General features: G+C 45.9%; 1 protein-coding gene and 1 pseudogene across 1 annotated transcript in view; one reads left to right on the top strand and one right to left on the bottom strand.

Moving 5' to 3' along the window:
* LOC126108536 (guanine nucleotide-binding protein subunit beta-2) overlaps positions 1-21,980 on the bottom strand; it is a 170,056-nt gene that overhangs the window by 120,106 nt on the left and 27,970 nt on the right. The window contains exon 2 of the mRNA XM_049913821.1: positions 4,622-4,701. Coding sequence (XP_049769778.1) covers positions 4,622-4,693 — 72 coding nt within the window. The 5' untranslated portion in view covers positions 4,694-4,701. The remainder of the gene's footprint in view (positions 1-4,621; positions 4,702-21,980) is intronic.
* On the top strand, positions 4,147-4,264 carry LOC126109108 (5S ribosomal RNA; annotated as a pseudogene).

The following is a 21,980-nucleotide window of genomic DNA, read 5'->3' as shown; positions in this document are numbered from 1 at the left end:
GCTCACCGAAGTTAGGCGCTGTTGGGCGTGGCCGGCATTTGGATGGGTGACCATCCAGCCGCCGTGCGCTGTTACCATTTTTAGGGGCGCACACAGCCTCGTGATGCCAATTGAGGAGCTACTCGACCGAATAGTAGCGGCTTCGGTCAAAGAAAACCATCATAACGACCGGGAGAGCGGTGTGCTGACCACACGCCCCTCCTATCCGCATCCGCAACTGAGGGTGACACGGCGGTCGGATGGTCCCGATGGGCCACTCATGGCCTGAAGACGGAGTGCTTTGCTTTTTAGGAAAAGAGAAATTTGTCAACATCGAATATAAATTTAAATGTGAGGTCGGTTTTTTTTTCAGAAGGTATTTAAGGTCTGCAGCTCGTGGCCTTGCGGTAGCGTTCTCGCTTCCCGCGCACGAGGTCCCTGGTTCGATGCTCCTGCCTCGAGATGACTGGGTGTTGTTGTGTTGTCTTCATCATCGTCATTCATCCCCATTACAGTCGGACGAAGGTAATGGCAAACCACCTCGCCTAGGACCTTGCCTAGTCGGCGGTGCGGGTCTCCCTCAGCCTCCCCTACGCTCGTCAGAGTATGGGATCTCATCATCATCATCAACATTTGTCTTAAGTGTGACCTTGTACAGAAGCGAAACGTGGACTATCAACAGTTCAGGCATTTGTAATGTTGTGCTGCAGGAGAATTCTGGAGGTGCCTGGACATAGGTGTAATACAATAAGCTTAGGCAACTCTAAGCGAGACGGAACAGTTCAAGTTCCTAGGCGTTCGGATAGATAGTAAGCTGTTGTGGAAAGCCCATGTTCAGGATCTTGTTCAGCAACTAAATGCTGCTTTATTTACCATTAGAACAGTATCTGAAATAAGTGACACTTCAACACGAAAAGTAGTCTACTTCGCATATTTCCATACGCTTATGTCGTATGGTATTATTTTTTGGGGTAATTCTTCTGATTCAAAAAGGGTATTTTTGGCTCAAAAACGGGCTGTTCGAGCTATGTGTGGTTTAAGTTCGAGAACCTCTTGTCGACCCCTATTCAGTAGTCTGGGAATTCTGACATTGCCCTCACAGTATATATTTTCTTCAATGTCGTTTGTTGTTAGCAACATTAGCCTATTCCCAAGAGTTAGCAGCTTTCACTCAGTTAATACTAGGCAGAAATCCAATCTGCATGTCGAATGCACTTCCTTGACTCTTGTGCAGAAAGGAGTGCAGTATTCTGCTGCATCCATTTTCAATAAGCTACCACAAGAACTCAAAAACCTTAGCAGTACCCCAAACACTTTTAAGTCTAAACTGAAGAGTTTCCTCATTGCTCACTCCTTCTATTCTGTCGAGGAGCTCCTGGAAGAGCTAAAAAATTAAGCAAATTCCAGTGTTACATTGTTGATTTTCTTTATTTAAATTTACGACTTGTCACGTGAATATGTTTTTTTATATTTCATTTTATCTGTTTCTAATATCGTGTTATAATTTCATGTATTGACTCGTTCCATGACCATGGCGACTTCTCCTTAATTTGGTCCCACGGAACAATAAATAAATAAATAAATAAAAACAAGGTGAGTAAAGTGAATATTGAGTGAGGAGCTAGTGGGGCGAATTGCCGAAAATATTGCAAAAAACGCAATAGACGGCAGTCGCGGCAAGTGGGGTTCAGGTGGCTGGACATAGGTGTAATACACTAAGCTTAGGCAACTCTAAACACAATGCCATATAAATATTAGTCGATTTGTGATTGCATGGTAAGGTTATTCTCGATTAAGTACGTCGACTTATGTACCCTTTCTACCAAAAAAAAAAAAAAAAAGAAAAAAAAAAGTTAAAATGTTTGTGAAATCTTATCGGACTTAACGGCTAATGTCATCAGTCCCTGAGCTTACACACTACTTAACCTAAATTATCCTAAGGACAAACAACGAGGGAGGACTCGAACTTCCGCCGGGACCAGCCGCACAGTCCATGAATGCAGCGCCCCGGACCGCTCGGCTAATCCCGCGCGGCCCTTTCTATCCATTTGCGGGAAGTTTTAATTTTCTGCTTTGACATGAAGAAATCTGCGGATGTGGCTCTTAAAATGCTGGGTGGGACCAATGGTGAGGGGACTGTTAGTGGAAGAACGTACAGAGAATGTTTTCAACGCCTTAAGAACGGTGATTTTGATGTCGAAGACCGCCATGACGATGGAAGACAGAGCGTTTTGGTAGCTACTCAAACAGACGAAGACAGTCACAGGACATCGTTATCGAAAGCAGTTGATGCATTCGAGCCCAGCACTGAAACACAAACGACCACAATACAGCGACAGACACGTAAAGGTAATTTTGCAGCAGGTCAGTGCTCGACCCCATGTCAGAAATGGTTCAAATGGCTCTGAGCACTATGGGACTTAACATCTGAGGTCACCAGTCCCCTAGAACCTAGAAATACTTAAACCTAACTAACCAAGCACATCACACACATCCATGCCCGAGGTAGGATTCGAACCAGCGACCGTAGTGGTCACGCGGTTCCAGACTGAAGCGCCTAGAACCGCTCGGCCACTCCGGCCGGTGACCACATGTCACAAAACCCATCAAACTATACATGGAAACGTTGAAATGAGAAGTCCTATCCCTCCCGCCGTATTCTCCACACGTTGCTCTATCTGACTACCACCTTTTTCGATCAGTGTCAAACAGTCTGGCTAACTAGCACTTCCTTGGTGGGAGGACTGGACTGTAGTGCACTCACCAAGCCAACAACGCGACAACTGCAAAGAGAGCGGTATGATGACACCACGCCTCTGTGTACAACATCCAACGACGCCATTGGCAGAGGGCGACATGGCGGTCGATCGGTCCTGATTGGCTAGGGCCAGAACGCGAGGCTTTGATGTGCTTGTGTTATTTATTTTATATGCCCTCTACCCCACTCCCCCCTCCCCCCCCCCCCCGGGGGAACGTCTCATACCAGACGAGTGTAACCCCAAATGTTTGTGTGGTGTCACCGCCAGACACCACACTTGCTAGGTGGTAGCCTATAAATCGGCCGCGGTCCGTTAGTATACGTCGGACCCGCGTGTCGCCACTGTCAGTGATTGCAGACCGAGCGCCGCCACACGGCAGGTCTAGAGAGACTTCCTAGCACTCGCCCCAGTTGTACAGCCGACTTTGCTAGCGATGGTTCACTGACTACATACGCTCTCATTTGCAGAGACGACAGTTTAGCATAGCCTTCAGCTACATCCTTTGCTACGACCTAGCAAGGCGCCATATTCAGTCACTATTGATATTGTGACTCATCTACCGTCAAGAGCGACGTTCATCATTAAGGGATTAAAGTTAAGTATTCCACCAGCTACGTCCGTGTTTCTAAATTCTAATTTCCTTGTCCTGTTCCAGACCTCACGCCAGCCTGCGTAAGCTAAAACGCGTGCATTTCGGCCTCCTCTAGTAACACGGTGTTGACTCTCCTGCCAACCACAACAGTTTGTATGGTACAGTAATTACGGAGTACACATACGTGAAGATAGTATCTGCGCAGCAATCACTGACATCGCAAAATTGAATCGATTCATGGATCCCCACAAAAGACGCCCAGTTCTTCCGCCATGAGGTTCGTATCCTGTCGGAAAGATGGGAGCGATGGGCAATACTGTGACTCATATTTTTTTGTAAGTTTTTCGCAATAAAGCCCCGAAATTCGAGTAAAAATGGCGGAAGCAAAGTTGTAGACCCAGTAGTAAATTTGTGTCACGACTTGACAAGTGGATGCATTGACAAGGGGATATCCTGAGATATCAAGGAAGAGTAATTTGGCCATAGATAGGAGTTTCAGGATAAAAACTGTAGAAGGAGACCTACAGATGAATAGAGTAAGCAGGTTGACCTGGATGTGTCTTGCAGGTATAAAGAGGCTTGATCAGGACAGACTTGCTTGGAGAACTGCATGAAATCAGTCTTCCGACTGAGGTCTACAACAATAACAACATGGTTCTTGTATGTACAGGATCTTACCTCTACTTCCCTATTGCCTGTACATATTTTTCCGGAGAATTTCAAATGTCTTGCACCATTTAACATTGTAGAACCCTTTTTCAGGGTAGTGAAATGGTATGAAAGTGTTATGAATTTTCTTAAACCTTCCAAGCATAAGGCAACGGCCTTGCCGCAGTGGATACACCGGTTCCCGTGAGATCACCGAATTTAAGCGCTGTTGGTCGTGGCCGGCACTTGGATGGGTGACCATCCGGGCCTCCATGCGCTGTTGCCAATTTTTCGGGGTGCGCTCAGACTCATGATGACAACTGAGGAGCTACTCCACCCAATAGTAGCGGCTCCGGTCACAGAAAACCATCATAACGACCGGGAGAGCGGTGTGCTGACCACACGCCACTCCTATCAGCATCCTCATGTGAGGATGACACGGCGGTCGGAGGGTCCCGATGGGCCACTTGTGGCCTAAACTGGAAATGCATTTTTTTTCCAAGCATAACATGAGAACCGCTTCTCTGTTACGGTTACCTTTCCTGAAGCCAAATTGAAAGCCATCTAACAGATCCTCGATTTTTATTTTCTTTCTTTTAAGTGTAACACAGAGCTGGGCAGACAGGTTCGCCCTCGGACTAACCTTGAGCTTGGCGATGAGGTCTTCCACCTCCTTGCGCAGAGCCTGTGTCTCGGGGTCTGCCTTGGGACCCATCTCTGTGCCTGCAACACATAACAACGTAAACAATATTACACATACGAGGGTTCATACATACAGCATCCTCATACAAAATTGTATGCTGCAGCTGCACCACCAAGTAAGTTACAACTACACTACTGGCCATTAAAATTGCTACACCAAGAAGAAATGCAGATGATAAACGGGTATTCATTGGACAAATATATTATACTACAACTGGCATGCCCGCATCTCGTGGTCGTGCGGTAGCGTTCTCGCTTCCCACGCCCGGGTTCCCGGGTTCGATTCCCGGCGGGGTCAGGGATTTTCTCTGCCTCGTGATGGCTGGGTGTTGTGTGCTGTTCTTAGGTTAGTTAGGTTTAAGTAGTTCTAAGTTCTAGGGGACTGATGACCATAGATGTTAAGTCCCATAGTGCTCAGAGCCATTTGAACCATTTGAACAACTGGCATGTGATTACATTTTCACGCAATTTGGGTGCATAGATCCTGAGAAATCAGTACCCAGAACAACCACCTCTGGCCGTAATAACGGCCTTGATACGCCTGGGCATTGAGTGACACAGAGCTTGGATGGCGTGTACAGGTACAGCTGCCCATGCAGCTTCAACACGATACCATAGTTCATCAAGAATGGTGACTTGCATTTGTGATAACCCAGTTGCTCGGCCACCATTGACCAGACGTCTCCAGTTGGTGAGAGATCTGGAGAATGTGCTGGCCAGGGCAGCAGTCGAACATTTTCTGTATCCAGAAAGGCCCGTACAGGACCTGCAACATGCGGTCGTGCATTATCCTGCTGAAATGTAGGGTTTCGCAGGGATCGAATGAAGGGTAGAACCACGGGTCGTAACACTTCTGAAATGTAACGTCCACTGTTCAAAGTGCCGTCAATGCGAACAAGAGGTGATACGCCAGTATGGCGATGACGAATACAAGCTTCCAATGTGCGTTCACCGCGATGTGGCCAAACACGGATGCGACCACCGTGATGCTGTAAACAGTACCTGGATTCATCCGAAAAAATGACGTTTTGCCATTCGTGCACCCAGGTTCGTCGTCGAGTACACCATCGCAGGCGCTCCCGTCTGTGATGCAGCGTCAATGGTAACCGCAGACATGGTCTCCGAGCTGATAGTCCATGCTGCTGCAAACGTCGTCGAACTGTTCGTGCAGATGGTTGTTGTCTTGCAAACGTCTCCATCTGTTGACTCAAGGATCGAGACGTGGCTGCACGATCCGTTACAGCCGTGCGGATAAGATGCCTGTCATCTCGACTGCTAGTGATACGAGGCCTTTGGGATCCGGCACGGCGTTCCGTATTACCCTCCTGAACCCCCGATTCCATATTCTACTAACAGTCATCGGATCTCGATCAACGCGAGCAGCAATGTCGCGATATGATAAAACGCAATCGCGATAGGCTACAATCTGACCTTTATCAGAGTCGGAAACGTGATGGTACGCATTTCTCCTCTTTACACGATGCACCACAACAATGCTTCACCAGGCAACGCCGGTCGACTGCTGTTTGTGTACGAGAAATCGGTTGGAAACTTTCCTCATGTCAGCACGTTTTAGGTGTCACCACCGGCCCCAATCTTGTGTGAATGCTCTGAAAAGCGAATCATTTCCATATCACAGCATCTTATTCCCGTCGGTCTAATTTCGCGTCTGTAGCACATCATCTTCGTGGAGTAGCAATTTTAATGGCCAGTAGTGTATTTAATATGGCTGGCAGTTTCGGCGTTGCATTACGCCATCTTCAGACCCACTGACCGACGTGTGGGAAGATACCGACCTCGGTTCCGGTCAAATGCTGGCCCCCATTTTGACCGGAACTGAGTTTGGTATCTTCCCACACGTCGGTCAGTGGCTCTGACGATGCGGTAATATATCTTTGAAATCGGTAGCCCAATAAAATAACAGTTCGGAAGTGTATGATTCGATATTCTGTACTGAACAGTCAAGGTGTAGCAACGATCTCTGAAAAGATGGAGATTAGTAGCCTTGACACAAGTTTTTTCCAAACCAGTGATGTACCAGTTCCCTAGAACTTAGAACTACTTAAACCTAACTAACCTAAGGACATCACACACACACCCATGCCCGAGGCAGGATTCGAACCTGCGAACGTAGCGGTCGCGCGGTTCCAGACTGTAGCGCCTAGAACCGCTCGGCCAGCCCGGCCGGCCAGCAATTGCAACATGGTATTTGTCCGCCGACGCCAGCAAGCTACTTTCAAGTAAAATGTCTCACCTGTATGGGGATTTTAATGTTATGTGTGCCTCACTGCTTTCTTTCTTAGCGCGCAATCCCCGCAACGATAGTATTAGAGAATCTTTGGGTGTGGACTCGAAAAAAAAAAGGACAATTGATTTTATTTTAAAAAAGACTGTTAATCTGTTCTTGTGGAAAGAGGGTGTGTTGCTAGGCCGTCGCTCAGAACGTATTGTTACATTTAATGAAAATTGCCATTTTAGTGATAAAAGTGAGTGAAGTGTCTGTAAGAGTTGCCAAACATTTATGTATACAAATTTTGTGGAAGTGAAGAATAGAAATATCTTGTTTTTGGAAAAGGAGGTGAACTTCATTATCGTTGCCGTCTATCAATCGACAGAATTGTAATTGTAAGTGTACAAAAAAAAAAAAAAAATGTTCAAATGTGTGTGAAATGTTATGGGACTTAACTGCTAAGATCATCAGTCCCTAAGCTTACACACTACTTAACCTAAATCATCCTAAGGACAAACACACACACCCATGCCCAAAGAAGGACTCGAACCTCTGCCGGGACCAGCCGTAAGTGTACAAAGTTTACTAAAGTATAGGAACAGAAACGAATTCTCTAAAGTTTTCATTCGATACGTAACAACCTCTCATAATTTCTTAGTTGCAGTAATGGAATTATGTTCTTGTACAATAGTATGGGCGGCCGCAGTGGCCGAGCGGTTCTAGGCGCTACAGTCTGGAACCACACAACCGCTACGGTCACAGGTTCGAATCCTGCCTCGGGCATGGATGTCCTTAGGTTAGTTAGGTTTAAGTAGTTCTAAGTTCTAGGAGACTAATGACCTCAGAAGTTAAGTCCCATAGTGCTCAGAGCCATTTTTGAACAATAGTATGGTCTGTCTCTCCAAACACATACAGGGCTATTACAAATGACTGAAGCGATTTCATAAATTCACTGTAGCTCCATTCATTGACGTATGGTCACGACACACTACAGATACGTAGAAAAACTCATAAAGTTTTGTTCGGCTGAAGCCGCACTTCAGGTTTCTGCCGCCAGAGCGCTCGAGAGCGCAGTGAGACAAAATGGCGACAGGAGCCGAGAAAGCGTCTGTCGTGCTTGAAATACGCTCACATCAGTCAGTCATAACAGTGCAACGACACTTCAGGGCGAAGTTCAACAAAGATCCACCAACTGCTAACTCCATTCGGCGATGGTATCCGCAGTTTAAAGCTTCTGGATGCCTCTGTAAGGGGAAATCAACGGGTCGGCGTGCAGTGAGCGAAGAAACGGTTGAACGCGTGCGGGCAAGTTTCACGCGTAGCCCGCGGAAGTCGACGAATAAAGCAAGCAGGGAGCTAAACGTACCACAGCCGACGGTTTGGAAAAGGCTAAAGCAGAAGCCTTACCATTTACAATTGCTACAAGCCCTGACACCGGATGACAAAGTCGTGGTGGAGATCATGATCAGCAATTCGTGTCATGGCCTCCACGCTCTCCCGACTTAACCCCATGCGATTTCTTTCTGTGGGGTTATGTGAAAGATTCAGTGTTTAAACCTCCTCTAGCAAGAAACGTGCCAGAACTGCGAGCTCGCATCAACGATGCTTTCGAACTCATTGACGGGGACATGCTGCGCCGAGTGTGGGAGGAACTCGATTATCTACTCGATGTCTGCCGAATCACTAAAGGGGCACATATCGAACATTTGTGAATGCCTAAAAAAACTTTTTGAGTTTTTGTATGTGTGTGCAAAGCACTGTGAAAATATCTCAAATAATAAAGTTATTGTAGAGCTGTGAAATCGCTTGAATCATTTGTAATAACCCTGTATATAAATATTTTTTTAGGATATACATAATGGGTGTACGAGTACGGGTTGTAGGCGCATGGTTGACGACATATGCAATTTTGGGTCTGGACTGAAAAACAGAAGGCAAGCGGGAAATTCGGGTTCGAGCCCCGGTCCAGCATAAATTTTCACTGTCGTCATTCTATTCTACAGAATACATTTAAGGGGCTCCTGAAAGGCTCAAAATCATGAAAAGTTCAGTTTTTACTTATTTGCGTTTTCTGAATCTGCAGACTATTACCTTTTAAGAGATATATAATTTATTCAATTCCGAAGACTACTACTATTTTTAATTTTTTTTTGAAATGTGTTCTACATGGACGTGACCCACTGTGGCGCTGTTAAACTGCTGTCAAATGGTGTTATTATTAACGTCCGTGTTCATCAGGTACATTTTAGTAACGTGAGATAAAGTATGTGTTGTGGCTAACCTGTGATGGTTCAATATATATCGCTGGTGTGATTGTCGATTGTTTCACGTTTATTTACTCTGTCGTTATCTCGAAAACATTCGTAACTAATTCTGTTTCTTGAGTCTCTGTTTTGTTGAAGTATAATAATGAGTAAAAGTAAAGTTATTAGAAAACCTCTGAAGGCTTTTAAGAAAAGGAGAAATGTTGGGAAGCCAAAGGTATTTAGAAATATGGGAATGAAGTTAGGTTCTAACATGGTACGAGTGATGCTTGCTTTAGACAAGGAACGCCTTCGGGCTGCAGACAGGGCTGTAAAGAGTCTAGAAATACAAGCAAGAGTAAACAGGAGGAGGAACAAGAGGAAGCTGGAGGAGGAGTTTGCAGAGGATGAAGATAATCCATCCTATGGACCTGGAATGCACTAAAAAGTTAATCCAATCTTTGTCGCTAGATTCCCAAAACTTTTATTTTCTCATACTAATTACATGTTTTCTAAGGATCTTCCAAACATATTTGTATCAAACTTTCAGTAAATGTTACACAGTACCTTCTGCATAATTTAACACAGCCTTTTTCAAAAAACTGTACATTTTTGAATACATAAATAAAAAATTGCAAGAAAATGTTGTGAATTTTCATTACAATTGAAAAAAATCGTCTTTAAGAACTGAACTAAAATTTTGTAAAATCCCTGTGTTAAGTTGTAACCCATATTCCAATAAATAATCTGTAAAAAGTTCAACTTCCTACCTCAAATACTTTGTGAGGAAAGATGTAATTTATAAGCGTTATTTTGACGTTGCAAGTATAGGGCGTTCCGGAGCCCCTTAATGTATTTACGAATATAATACTAAGCATGGAAGGCAGAAAGCATACGCCGTGTTACGGTAGGCGGTTTGGTATCGGTCGCTGCCCCCGACACCTGTTGACGGCTTAGTCGCCAAGTCGTAAGGCTTCCCGGCAGCTGTGGAATTCCAACGCGGATGGCCTTACGTCGCGTAAATCGACTACCCGCTGCGCTGATTTGCGCACTGCCGGTCACAGCGGTGGCGGTGCAGCCAAGATTTCACAACGTAAAGCTGTCACAGACAACTGTGCGAGGAGTTTGTTATGACTTACAAACCGAGACTCCATCTGCTGAGACGTTAGAAAATTCTAAAAGCTTTGGATCTACATCTACATCCGTACTCCGCAAGCCACCTGACGGTGTGTGGCGGAGGGTACCATGAATACCTCTATCGGTTCTCCCTTCTATTCCAGTCTCGTATTGTTCGTGGAAAGAAAGATTGTCGGTATGCCTCTGTGTGGGCTCTAACCTCTCTGATTTTATCCTCACGGTCTCTTCGCGAGATATACGTAGGAGGGAGCAATATACTGCTCGACTCCTCGGTGAAGGTATGTTCTCGAAACTTCAACAAAAGCTTGTAGCGAGCTACTGAGCGTCTCTCCTGCAGAGTCTTCCACTGGAGCTTATCTATCATCTCCGTAACGCTTTCGCGGTTACTAAATGATCCTGTAACGAAGCGCGCTGCTCTCCGTTGGATCTTCTCTATCTCTTCTATCAATCCTATCTGGTACGGATCCCACACCGGTGACCAGTATTCAAGCAGTGGGCGAACAAGTGTACTGTAACCCATTTCCTTTGTTTTCGAACTGCATTTCCTTAGGATTCGTTCAATGAATCTCAGTCTGGCATCTGCTTTACCGACGATTAATTTTATATGGTCATTCTACACTCCTGGAAATTGAAATAAGAACACCGTGAATTCATTGTCCCAGGAAGGGGAAACTTAATTGACACATTCCTGGGGTCAGATACATCACATGATCACACTGACAGAACCACAGGCACATAGACACAGGCAACAGAGCATGCACAATGTCGGCACTAGTACAGTGTACATCCACCTTTCGCAGCAATGCAGGCTGCTATTCTCCCATGGAGACGATCGTAGAGATGCTGGATGTAGTCCTGTGGAACGGCTTGCCATGCCATTTCCACCTGGCGCCTCAGTTGGACCAGCGTTCGTGCTGGACGTGCAGACCGCGTGAGACGACGCTTCATCCAGTCCCAAACATGCTCAATGGGGGACAGATCCGGAGATCTTGCTGGCCAGGGTAGTTGACTTACACCTTCTAGAGCACGTTGGGTGGCACGGGATACATGCGGACGTGCATTGTCCTGTTGGAACAGCAAGTTCCCTTGCCGGTCTAGGAATGGTAGAACGATGGGTTCGATGACGGTTTGGATGTACCGTGCACTATTCAGTGTCCCCTCGACGATCACCAGTGGTGTACGACCAGTGTAGGAGATCGCTCCCCACACCACGATGCCGGGTGTTGGCCCTGTGTGCCTCGGTCGTATGCAGTCCTGATTGTGGCGCTCACCTGCACGGCGCCAAACACGCATACGACCATCATTGGCACCAAGGCAGAAGCGACTCTCATCGCTGAAGACGACACGTCTCCATTCGTCCCTCCATTCACGCCTGTCGCGACACCACTGGAGGCGGGCTTCACGATGTTGGGGCGTGAGCGGAAGACGGCCTAACGGTGTGCGGGACCGTAGCCCAGCTTCATGGAGACGGTTGCGAATGGTCCTCGCCGATACCCCAGGAGCAACAGTGTCCCTAATTTGCTGGGAAGTGGCGGTGCGGTCCCCTACGGCACTGCGTAGGATCCTACGGTCTAGGCGTGCATCCGTGCGTCGCTGCGGTCCGGTCCCAGGTCGACGGGCACGTGCACCTTCCGCCGACCACTGGCGACAACATCGATGTACTGTGGAGACCTCACGCCCCACGGGTTGAGCAATTCGGCGGTACGTCCACCCGGCCTCCCGCATGCCCACTATACGCCCTCGCTCAAAGTCCGTCAACTGCACATACGGTTCACGTCCACGCTGTCGCGGCATGCTATCAGTGTTAAAGACTGTGATGGAGCTCCGTATGCCACGGCAAACTGGCTGACACTGACGGCGGCGGTGCACAAATGCTGCGCAGCTAGCGCCATTCGACGGCCAACACCGCGGTTCCTGGTGTGTCCGCTGTGCCGTGCGTGTGATCATTGCTTGTACAGCCCTCTCGCAGTGTCCGGAGCAAGTATGGTGGGTCTGACACACCGGTGTCAATGTGTTCTTTTTTCCATTTCCAGGAGTGTATTTTAAATCACTCCTAATGCGTACTCCCAGATAATTTATGGTATTAACTGCTTCCATTTGATGACCTGCTATATGGTAGTTAAATGATAAGGGATCTTTCTTTCTATGTATTCGCAGCACATTACACATGTCTACATTGAGATTAAATTGCCATTCCCTGCACCATGCGTCAATTCGCTGCAGATCCTCCTGCATTTCAGTACAATTTTCCATTGTTACAACCTCTCGACACACCACAGCATCATCCGCAAAAAGCCTCAGTGAACTTCCGATGTCATCCACAAGGTCATTTATGTATATTGTGAATAGCAACGGTCCTACGACACTCCCCTGCGGCACACCTGAAATCACTCTTACTTCGGAAGACTTCTCCCCATTGCGAATGACACGCTGCGTTCTGTTATCTAGGAACTCTTCAATCCAATCACACAATTGGTCTCATAGTTCATATGCTCTTACTTTGTTCATTAAACGACTGTGGGGAACTGTATCAAACGCCTTGCGGAAGTCAAGAAACACGGCATCTACCTGGGAACCCGAGTCTCGTGGACGAGTAGCGCGAGCTGGGTTTCACACGATCGTCTTCTTCGAAACCCATGTTGATTCCTACAGAGTAGATTTCTAGTCTCTAAAAAACTCATTATACTCTAACATAATACGTGTTCGATACGTGTGGATCACAACGGCGTGCTGGAAAGCAGTGCCTAAGAATTTTGTATGTGCAAACTTTATCAACATTCTATAGCTGTATTCTTCATGTCTGCGTAATTATTTCTCAGCATAGTCACCCTGGAGACGAACTCATTTCTTCCAACGAGAGACCAGTTTGTTGATACTGTCATTGCAGAACTGCCACAACCTCACCTCTGCTTGCGTCACTTCATCACTGTTAGAGTGAAGTCCTAGAAGGTGTTCTTTAAGTTTTGGAAACAAAGGAAAATCGGATGTGATTTACAGGAGAATCGATGACAGTGAACCCTAGGCGTCGGACAGTTGCAGATGTCGCAGCGCATGGGTGTTGTCCGGCATTGTTGTGCTGATATATATATATATATATATATATATACACACTAGCTTTGAGACACACACAGTGGTTACGATTACTACAAGCCACACCACAAACTGGGAAAAGAGGCCAAATTTCTAGTAGTTTACTGTCGAGTTGAAATTTTCACACACAAATGTTTTATTCATATCTTACAGAAACTAGCACAACGGCAATAAACAACATTTCAAAACACGCCGCTAACGGCAATCAAGTAATTTACAGCAATGCAACAGTTTAAAAATTTCTTTTAAAAACTGCCATCATGTCATTTATAGCAATACAACAGTTTAAATTAAAAAAAAAAGAACACAGAAGGTAAGAATACGGCAATAACAGCCTTTCAAAACACGCCGCTAATGGCAATGAAGTAATTTATAGCAATACCACAATTTAAAAAAAAAATTCTTTTTAAAAAACAGAAGCTAGCAGTACGGCAATAACAGCCTTTCAAAACACGCCGCTTACGGCAATCAAGTAATGTATAGCAAAACAACAGTTTTCAAAAAAATTTAAAGTACATTAGTAAACAGGCTACTAAAGTAAATACAGAACTTTGTTAATAAAGTACGGTGAGGTAGTGAAGCTACCAACACGGCCATTAAAAAAAATCAAAGGTCTCAGCAAACACACGATTAATGGCAATAAAGAAATGGAGGAATTTAAAAAAAAGTTTTTAAACAAAAGTGTCCTGGAATATCATTAGAACATAACGGATATGACGGACCCGTGTAAGGCGGCCACAACTCACCCACTCAGGGATGCTCAGGCTAGGCAGAATACTGACCAATCTAAATACGCTCGTAAACACAATTGCCACTCCCAGGTTGGTCCCTACACCGACTTTTAGCCAGCGAAAACTTGTTATAAGATGTCTTAACTTGCTGACGGAATTAGAGCTAACCTCGTGCATGGAAGCATTACACCACACAGTCCTGAATGAGCGACCACATGAGCAACCAATAAGAAGCATGAATTTACTCATAACCCACGACAGAATAGCGAAACAATTAAACTGCCAGAACTACACCTCCCCTCGAACAGTAACGAGAGGAGGAGGAAAGATCACTGTCTTCAATTACACCGGTGCCGGGGACAGGAAACCCGGTCGCCGGAGGTCACAAGGCAGAAGAGACGCTGGTTACGCAAAATTATTACTTAATGATTAAACCTTGCACTAACGTAACTTGCAATTATGCTCGAACAGGCAGGACACGACCTCCGATGGCAAGGATCCACACATCCGACCGCGCACGCGTCGCCAGCGTACCCGACACGCCACGGTCACGCGACAACACGCTCTGCCACCGGAGTTCACGTCTCCTCTGCAACGTTGACGGGTCGTGACCGCTCCTTCACGTTAGGTGTCTCCTTTTAAACTCCAGTGTTGAAACGGAGGATTTAAAGAAGCTTGTTAACGTCCCACCGAGGCGAAATGAACAGCAACTACTCGTGGGGCGAGTCTACAGGGTGTAACAAAAAGGTACGGCCAAACTTTCAGGAAACATTCCTCACACACAAATAAAGAAAAGATGTTATGTAGACATGTGTCCGGAAACGCTTAATTTCCATGTTACAGCTCACTTTAGTTTCGTCAGTATGTACTGTACTTCCTCGATTCACCGCCAGTTGGCCCAATTGAAGGAAGGTAATGTTGACTCATTGCTATACAGTCAGTACGTAGCATCAACAGGTTAGTGTTCATCACGAACGTGGTTTTGCAGTCAGTGCAATGTTTACAAATGCGGAGTTGGCAGATGCCCATTTGATGTACGGATTAGCACGGGGCAATAGCCGTGGCGCGGTACGTTTGCATAGAGACAGATTTCCAGAACGAAGCTGTTCCGACAGGAAGACGTTCGAAGCAATTAATCGGCGTCTTAGGGAGCACGGAACATTCCAGCCTATGAGTCGCGACTGGGGAAGACCTAGAACGACGAGGACACCTGCAATGGACGAGGCAATTGTTCGTGCAGTTGACGATAACGCTAATGTCAGCGTCAGAGAAGTTGCTGCTGTACAAGGTAACGTTGACCACGTCACTGTATGGAGAGTGCTACGGGAGAACCAGTTGTTTACGTACCGTGTACAGCGTGTGCAAACACTATCAGCAGCTGATTGGCTTCCACGGGTACACTTCTGCGAGTGGTTCATCCATCAATGTGTCAATCCTCATTTCAGTGCAAATGTTCTCTTTACGGATGAGGCTTCATTCCGACGTGATCAAATTGTAAATTTTCACAATCAGCATGTGTGGGCTGACGAGAATCCGCACGCAATTGTGCAATCACGTCATCAACAGAGGTTTTCTGTGAACGTTTCGGCAGGCATTGTTGGTGATGTCTTGATTGGGCCCCATGTTCTTCCACCTATGCTCAATGGAGCACGTGAGAGGTGGCAGAGCCCCCTCTCATATTTCTATCTTACGATTCTCCTCTCTAATTGCATGCGGTGGAAAGTTGCTATTCCTTCACACGCGGACTTCCCACGCAGCGTCTCTCGTCACCCGGGTGGTCCGGTGACAGGCTGGCTCTGCTGATCTGGAAAGCTTTAAGCCGACGGGTGTGAGGAAGTCGAGTGAATGCTTTGCAGACACCGACATTGTCAAGAGGCACGCCCGCAGAGCCTGAAGTAGCGGCTGGGCTAGAGGTTCCGTTACTTCGCAGAAACTTAGCGAAAACACTTTCTGGCGGGCTACCAGCGAGGCGTGGGAATGACTTGTGTACCCAGGCAGCTGTGGCGGGAAAATTCCCGCACTTTCTGCAAAATAGTAACTGTGATTGGCTTGCTCAGGGCATAGCTCCGTGACGTAGCAAGATCGGCGCAGAAATTGGCGCCAAGAATCTCCATTGATGGAATGGTAGCGTTCCGGCAATGGAGTGGAATTTTCCGCCGGTTTTCGAGCTGCTGATTGGAACGTTTAACCACGGCCACTGTCGTGGGGGCGGGAATGTTCTGTGTTCGGTTTTTGTATGGGTGCTCTTGTAAGGAGTCGGCTCTCGCCTCTCGGTCGAGGACGTCGAAGCAACCAGCCAACAGCTCCGGTACGCCAGATCGTGTCCTGGGAGTCAAGAAGACAGTTTGGTAATGTATGTCCGCAGCACCGGCAGATAGGGATTTTCCTAGGTGATAATCAGAGCTCAGCAGAGCACGCCTGTTCGTCTTTTTTCTAACCTTGTTCTGTCATGGGTAGCAGCAATTAATGTTGGGTTGGCTATGTGTTTTCTCTAAGATTTGAGTTGGAAGGAATTGGCTGCACATACCACATCATCATAATCCTCGCAATCTAGTTTAGGGACAACTTCACATTCACAGCGTTTGTTTGAGTATCCAATTTGAGCCAATTTGATGTATTGTAAATGTTCATGTGTCTTTGTTTATTATTTTGTGTTTAGTCTTAATAAATCATATTGTTATTTTGGACAGAACTTTCATTCTGTTAATCAGTAGAGCAACCCCATCATTCCTCACTATGTTAATGAAACCTTCGTTTATGTAACTTATTTATCAAATTAAATTATTGCAGGTGCCAAACTCTCGTCTACTCCACTGGCAGGGTTGATTAGAGTCAGTTTGCGTATTTTTTTATCCTTGTGCAACAGCAAAAGTTGGAGTTAGAATAGGGGGGGGGGGCTTAGAGCATCATGTACACATGTAGATTCTAGAAGAATTGAGTGTTAAATACACTGCTAGCCCCGGCACCTCGCATAAAATGGCGACCCTTAGCCTCGGATCTTTCCTGGGATCTTCTGATAAGCAAGTATTATTAGTAGTAGGGACACGCAGAATTTTTTTTGCTTAATTTTTTTTATTGATTAATACCCAAGTTTTTTCTGGTAGTTCCGCGTTTAGTTTTAAGTAGCGGCGCATGATTACTGTTTTTGTTTTCAGTGTATATATTCTTTTGTTATTGTTTTTGTGTTCCTTTGATGGTGTGTCCGTATCACATCACACTTTGTTGGGTTTGTGTGCGGTTTCTGTACCACAACAAATCGTGCATATAATTACAGCGTTGAAGTGGCGTTGTTGAAACTTTACGTCTATGTGTAAAAAATATATGGAGTAGATTAATTTTATTGTGCATTTTAGATAAATTTGTTTTTCATGAATGATAACGAGAAGTAAGGCACGACTATTATCTAGCGACGCTAAAACAAAAGAGGATAGCATAATGGATAAGGGGCAGTTTACCGACGGGAATAGGTTCGGAGATGAGATGGGCACATTTTTAGCAGGACAGGACGCCAGGGTCATTGATGAGGAAGGTGATTTGGACGCGATCTTAGAGCAGCGTTGCGGCCGTGATTATAATAGTGAGGTAGAGGATGAAACAGAGACAGCCACACAGGTCGAGACGGTAGCAGAACTTTATAATCAAACGAACGAGTGCAGACAGAGGCCAGCTCGGTCACGTCAGAGCTCTAGCGCCCAGGTGTCCAGAGTTACATCGCCCATGTTTGAAGTGGATCAAAAAGATGACATAAACCCAATACTGAGCTTCCTACGATCAATGAAAGAAGAAGATGAGAAACAGCGTAAGAAGGACACTCAGGCAATAATTTCGCATATAGGGGAAATTCGTGGGGAATTACTAACAATAAAGAAAGAATGTGAAGAAGCGAAACAAATGTCAATGGTAGCACAAAAAGTAGCAGGCCTAGCCAAAACGGCAGCAACAGGGGCAATGAAAATCGCAAAAGTAACTTCTAAACTCGCAGGGCGCTTGCGACGTGCGACACAAGTGCACTCAAAATCCCTAGCGGCCTTAAAGACTCAAGGTAATATTGCGGTTACGAACATCACGAAACGAATGAAAGAAGTAGAGAGTCGGATAGCAAAACTAGAGCGAAACGGGCACACGAGCACTGCGCGTTCGGATACCAATGATGGAGTACACAGAACTGTGTCTCCGAGGATAAGTCCGCCGTGCTCTAGCCCAGTGACAGAGTGCGGAACTAACAATGCACACGCAGAAACAGCGAGTAATAGCTCCAATAATTGCAGCCCACTTAGGAGAGTGAATGCTGAATGCCACGTCCACTGTGATACAGAGGTAGCAAATCACAGTTATCACCAAGATAGAACAGGACACTCAGCAGACGTGCAAGTATCGGAAACGAGTGACAACACCAGTGCGAGGATCAGAACGGATTTTGATCACAATCACTTCCTGTCAATACTAAAATTCCAGAAATTCAAAGATAATGGAGGGTCGATGCATCCGAAGAGCTGGGTGATGCAATTTACAAATTCATTACCGTCGTCATGGCCAACCCAGGCCAAATTAGAATTCATGTGTGGACACATCGAAGGCCAGGCTGCGGAAAAGATGCGGGGCGTGGCAGCGACGTGTCGGACTTATCAGGAATTTGTTGGTGCATTCCGGCGGACCTACTGGTCAAAGGAAACGCAAGACAGGATTAAAGAGGAAATAATATTTTGTCCTGAACTGGAAGTGTCCGGGCATAGAAGCGCAACCAAATTTTTTGATGATTTACTCAAGAAGAATCAGTTTCTAGATAATCCATATAGCAACGGAGAAATCATTAAATTTTGCTTTTCCAAATTGCCTGTTAGGTATCAACAGACACTTGTCGGGAAATGTGGATCTGACATAGAAGCATTCAAGAGTCTATTGCGCGAACTCGAAGTAGTCTTCGATAAACAAGACGCAAAGGACAGGAAGAAGGCGCAAAACAACAAATACCACGGGCCAGCAAGGGAAGACGACGACAGATCGCATAATAGCACTCGTCAGTTAGGAAACCAGGGTTACGGAAATCAAGGTTACGCTTTTCAAGGTTATGGAAACCAGAGACACGGAAACCAGAACGTCAGGGAACAGGGTCAATCTAGACAAGGAATCTGGGACAGGACGAATAACGAACGGCAAAGCAACCGTAATTGGAGAGAACGAAATCAAGGACAACAGGAGAACCAGGAGATTGAAATTAGACCTGCAAATCCTAATGCACGTCAGAGGAGGGGGAGTCAAACAAGGGATTGGCGCTAGTCCATAGGATTCCACCACATCTCTCACACAAAGAAGTTCGTGGAATAATAGTAGCTTAAGTGGTGTACATAGTAGAATAGGCAAAGATATGAACTTTTCTTCAGGGAACAATACTCGTTGCATTAATAGATTAAGATTGTTAATTAAAGTAATAACACGCTGCGTTTTCTCGCATAAGAATTTACTGCTGTTAATTTTTTTTGTCTATGTTCGGGATCTCCTCTGTCGTTGCGATAAGAGGCACTACCTTTCCATGAGCAATGTTTTTGTCCTTTCCTATCTGGTGTCCATGTTAAGGGATAAAGATGAGTGACGAGACGTCGCACAAACGGGCGCATACAAGAACGTGCTCTTAGAAGCGTTCTGAGAAGTCGTGATACGCTCCATAGCGGCCACAGCCAGTTCGTGAGACGTTCATACCAATGCTTGCAGGCACGCGTCAGTGCACTGCAAGATTGTGGTATATTACGTGATTTCGAGGATGAATATTGGCAGTATAGTTTTTGCAGAGCTGCGCCAGCATCGTTGTCTTGCAAGTCGGGGTGAACCTGTGAGCGTTTGACTCCAATGGTGCCCTAGACGGTAGAAATGCGGGCATAAAGCCTACCATGCCAATGTGCTGGTTGGGGATTTAGTATGCTGCTTGCGACTGTCACAGATGAATAACCAGTGACTCATACTAGGATATTCGTGACATACTGTGTAACTGGCATGTGGTGGGCGACTGAATCCTCAACAGGAACCAGACTTGGCTGGGTCAAATTACATTGCCTCTGGAAAGGTGCGCTTTCATTGCTAAGACTGCATCACATACAAAATTAAGTTCAACTATAAATTTATTGTCTTATATAGCCATGGCCTACCCAGTCTCTGGAGTTTCAGTGAGGCGTAGTGAGAACTCGGAGGCCATGTCGTACGGCGCGCACATCACTGTCGTCAATAGCGGCGTGCAGCGAGACATCTCAGCGGAACAGGAATTATGTAAGAGTATTGTATAAGGTAAACAAAAAATAAATAAATAAATAAATAAATAAAAGGGAAAGTAAGTTATACTAGGATAAGTTAAACTGTAGGATTTAACAATAACTAGATTAATATTGTGGGGGTTTTCTACCACAAGTGTTTGGCGCGCGCCTGTTGAGATGCTATTTTTCAGGTCACCAAACCACAGACCCGAGATGGAGGGACGACGGGCGAGCGAAACTAGCATAGTTGCATGTTCTTTATACCACAGTAAAACTTAGACCTGCGTAACAACATAATTTAATTAAAAGACATTGAATGTAGATCATTGGCAAATGGTAGTTAATTCTTGAGCATGTCTACTGTCGATCTATATAATTAATAGTAATATTAGTGCGGGCCCGCACATTTAGTTCATCATCCAATATAGCGTCACACACCATGTACAATAGTGAGATCGGTCTCTACACAAATATCAAGATAAATTATTTCCATTTTTTGTTATGATAGCTGCAGATAAATAACTATAAAATTAAAATTACAGTGTCTGAAATGACAGACCATCAATGTATCGTTATGTAAATTTATTATAACATAGAAGGTCATGGGGAAAAGTTAGGCATAGGATTTTTGTAAGAATTGTGCAGAGGACGGGGATCGTGGCAATGCAGAGGCCAGCCGGAGGTCATCAGCTACCTGCAGGAGGAGAGCGTCGGCGCGCTACCTGACGTGAGGGGCGCGAGGGCGTCCGGTCCTACAAGCTGACAGTCACCGGGCCGTGTACCTGAGGGATTAGGTGGGATCCTCGCCGGGCCACAAGCGAAAGTGAGGCTGGCCATTGACACTGACACGCGACCCACGCGTGACAGCCCGTTAGCTCTCCGGACGCGGCGGCCGTTTGGAGGGATTCCCTGCGGCAGGCCACGTTGTCGTGAGTACACGAAGAAGATCACATATCGTGTCAGAACCTGCGCCTCATGTGCCTCAGGACAGAAAGGGACACTATATACTCACCTGTTTGGGTTTTTACAACTCACTAGCATAGGCCGATCTGCATACACAAAGCAGTATCGTGCCACACTACAAATGTATGGTCTCATTTCTAACTTATCCTCTCTATTAGAGAGCAGTTTTAGCAATCGTCGCTCCTAGTTCGGTCCTGTATGGATGACCTCACACACTTGTGGAGTCACTCCACGTGCCATCATCCCTCATCGAACTGCAATATTGGGAAACGTAAAGTACTGTCCAGCGAGAGAAGAGACCTAGACTAGTGATGTATCCCAACAAGTAGACCTCAGAGACAATTAATCGACGTGAGGAGGGCCTATCACTGTGTCTTCCTACCGTACTGCCGTGATCATATGCGTGGGTCTGACTACAATCTCAACAGCGTACTGCAGACGCTCCAGCACTCCCTATTGCTGTTGCAACAACGTAGCAACAACACCCGACGTTTAGCCCTATGTGATGTCAGTACTGTGGCCCCATCCCAAAAGCCCCCCTCCAACGCTCAAGACATGGAACCACGTGCATCAATGCATATGTCTCAACACGCCAACCCCCTCAGAGAAACTAATGAATTTGTGAAGTGCTTCGAACATTTCTAACAATGTGATTTAGTGCCTC

This window comes from Schistocerca cancellata, chromosome 11, assembly GCF_023864275.1.
Source record: "Schistocerca cancellata isolate TAMUIC-IGC-003103 chromosome 11, iqSchCanc2.1, whole genome shotgun sequence".
In the NCBI taxonomy this organism is placed as follows: Eukaryota; Metazoa; Arthropoda; class Insecta; order Orthoptera; family Acrididae; genus Schistocerca; species Schistocerca cancellata.
The sequence above is the reverse complement of the archived record's forward strand: the minus strand, read 5'-3'. Positions and strand labels throughout refer to the sequence as shown.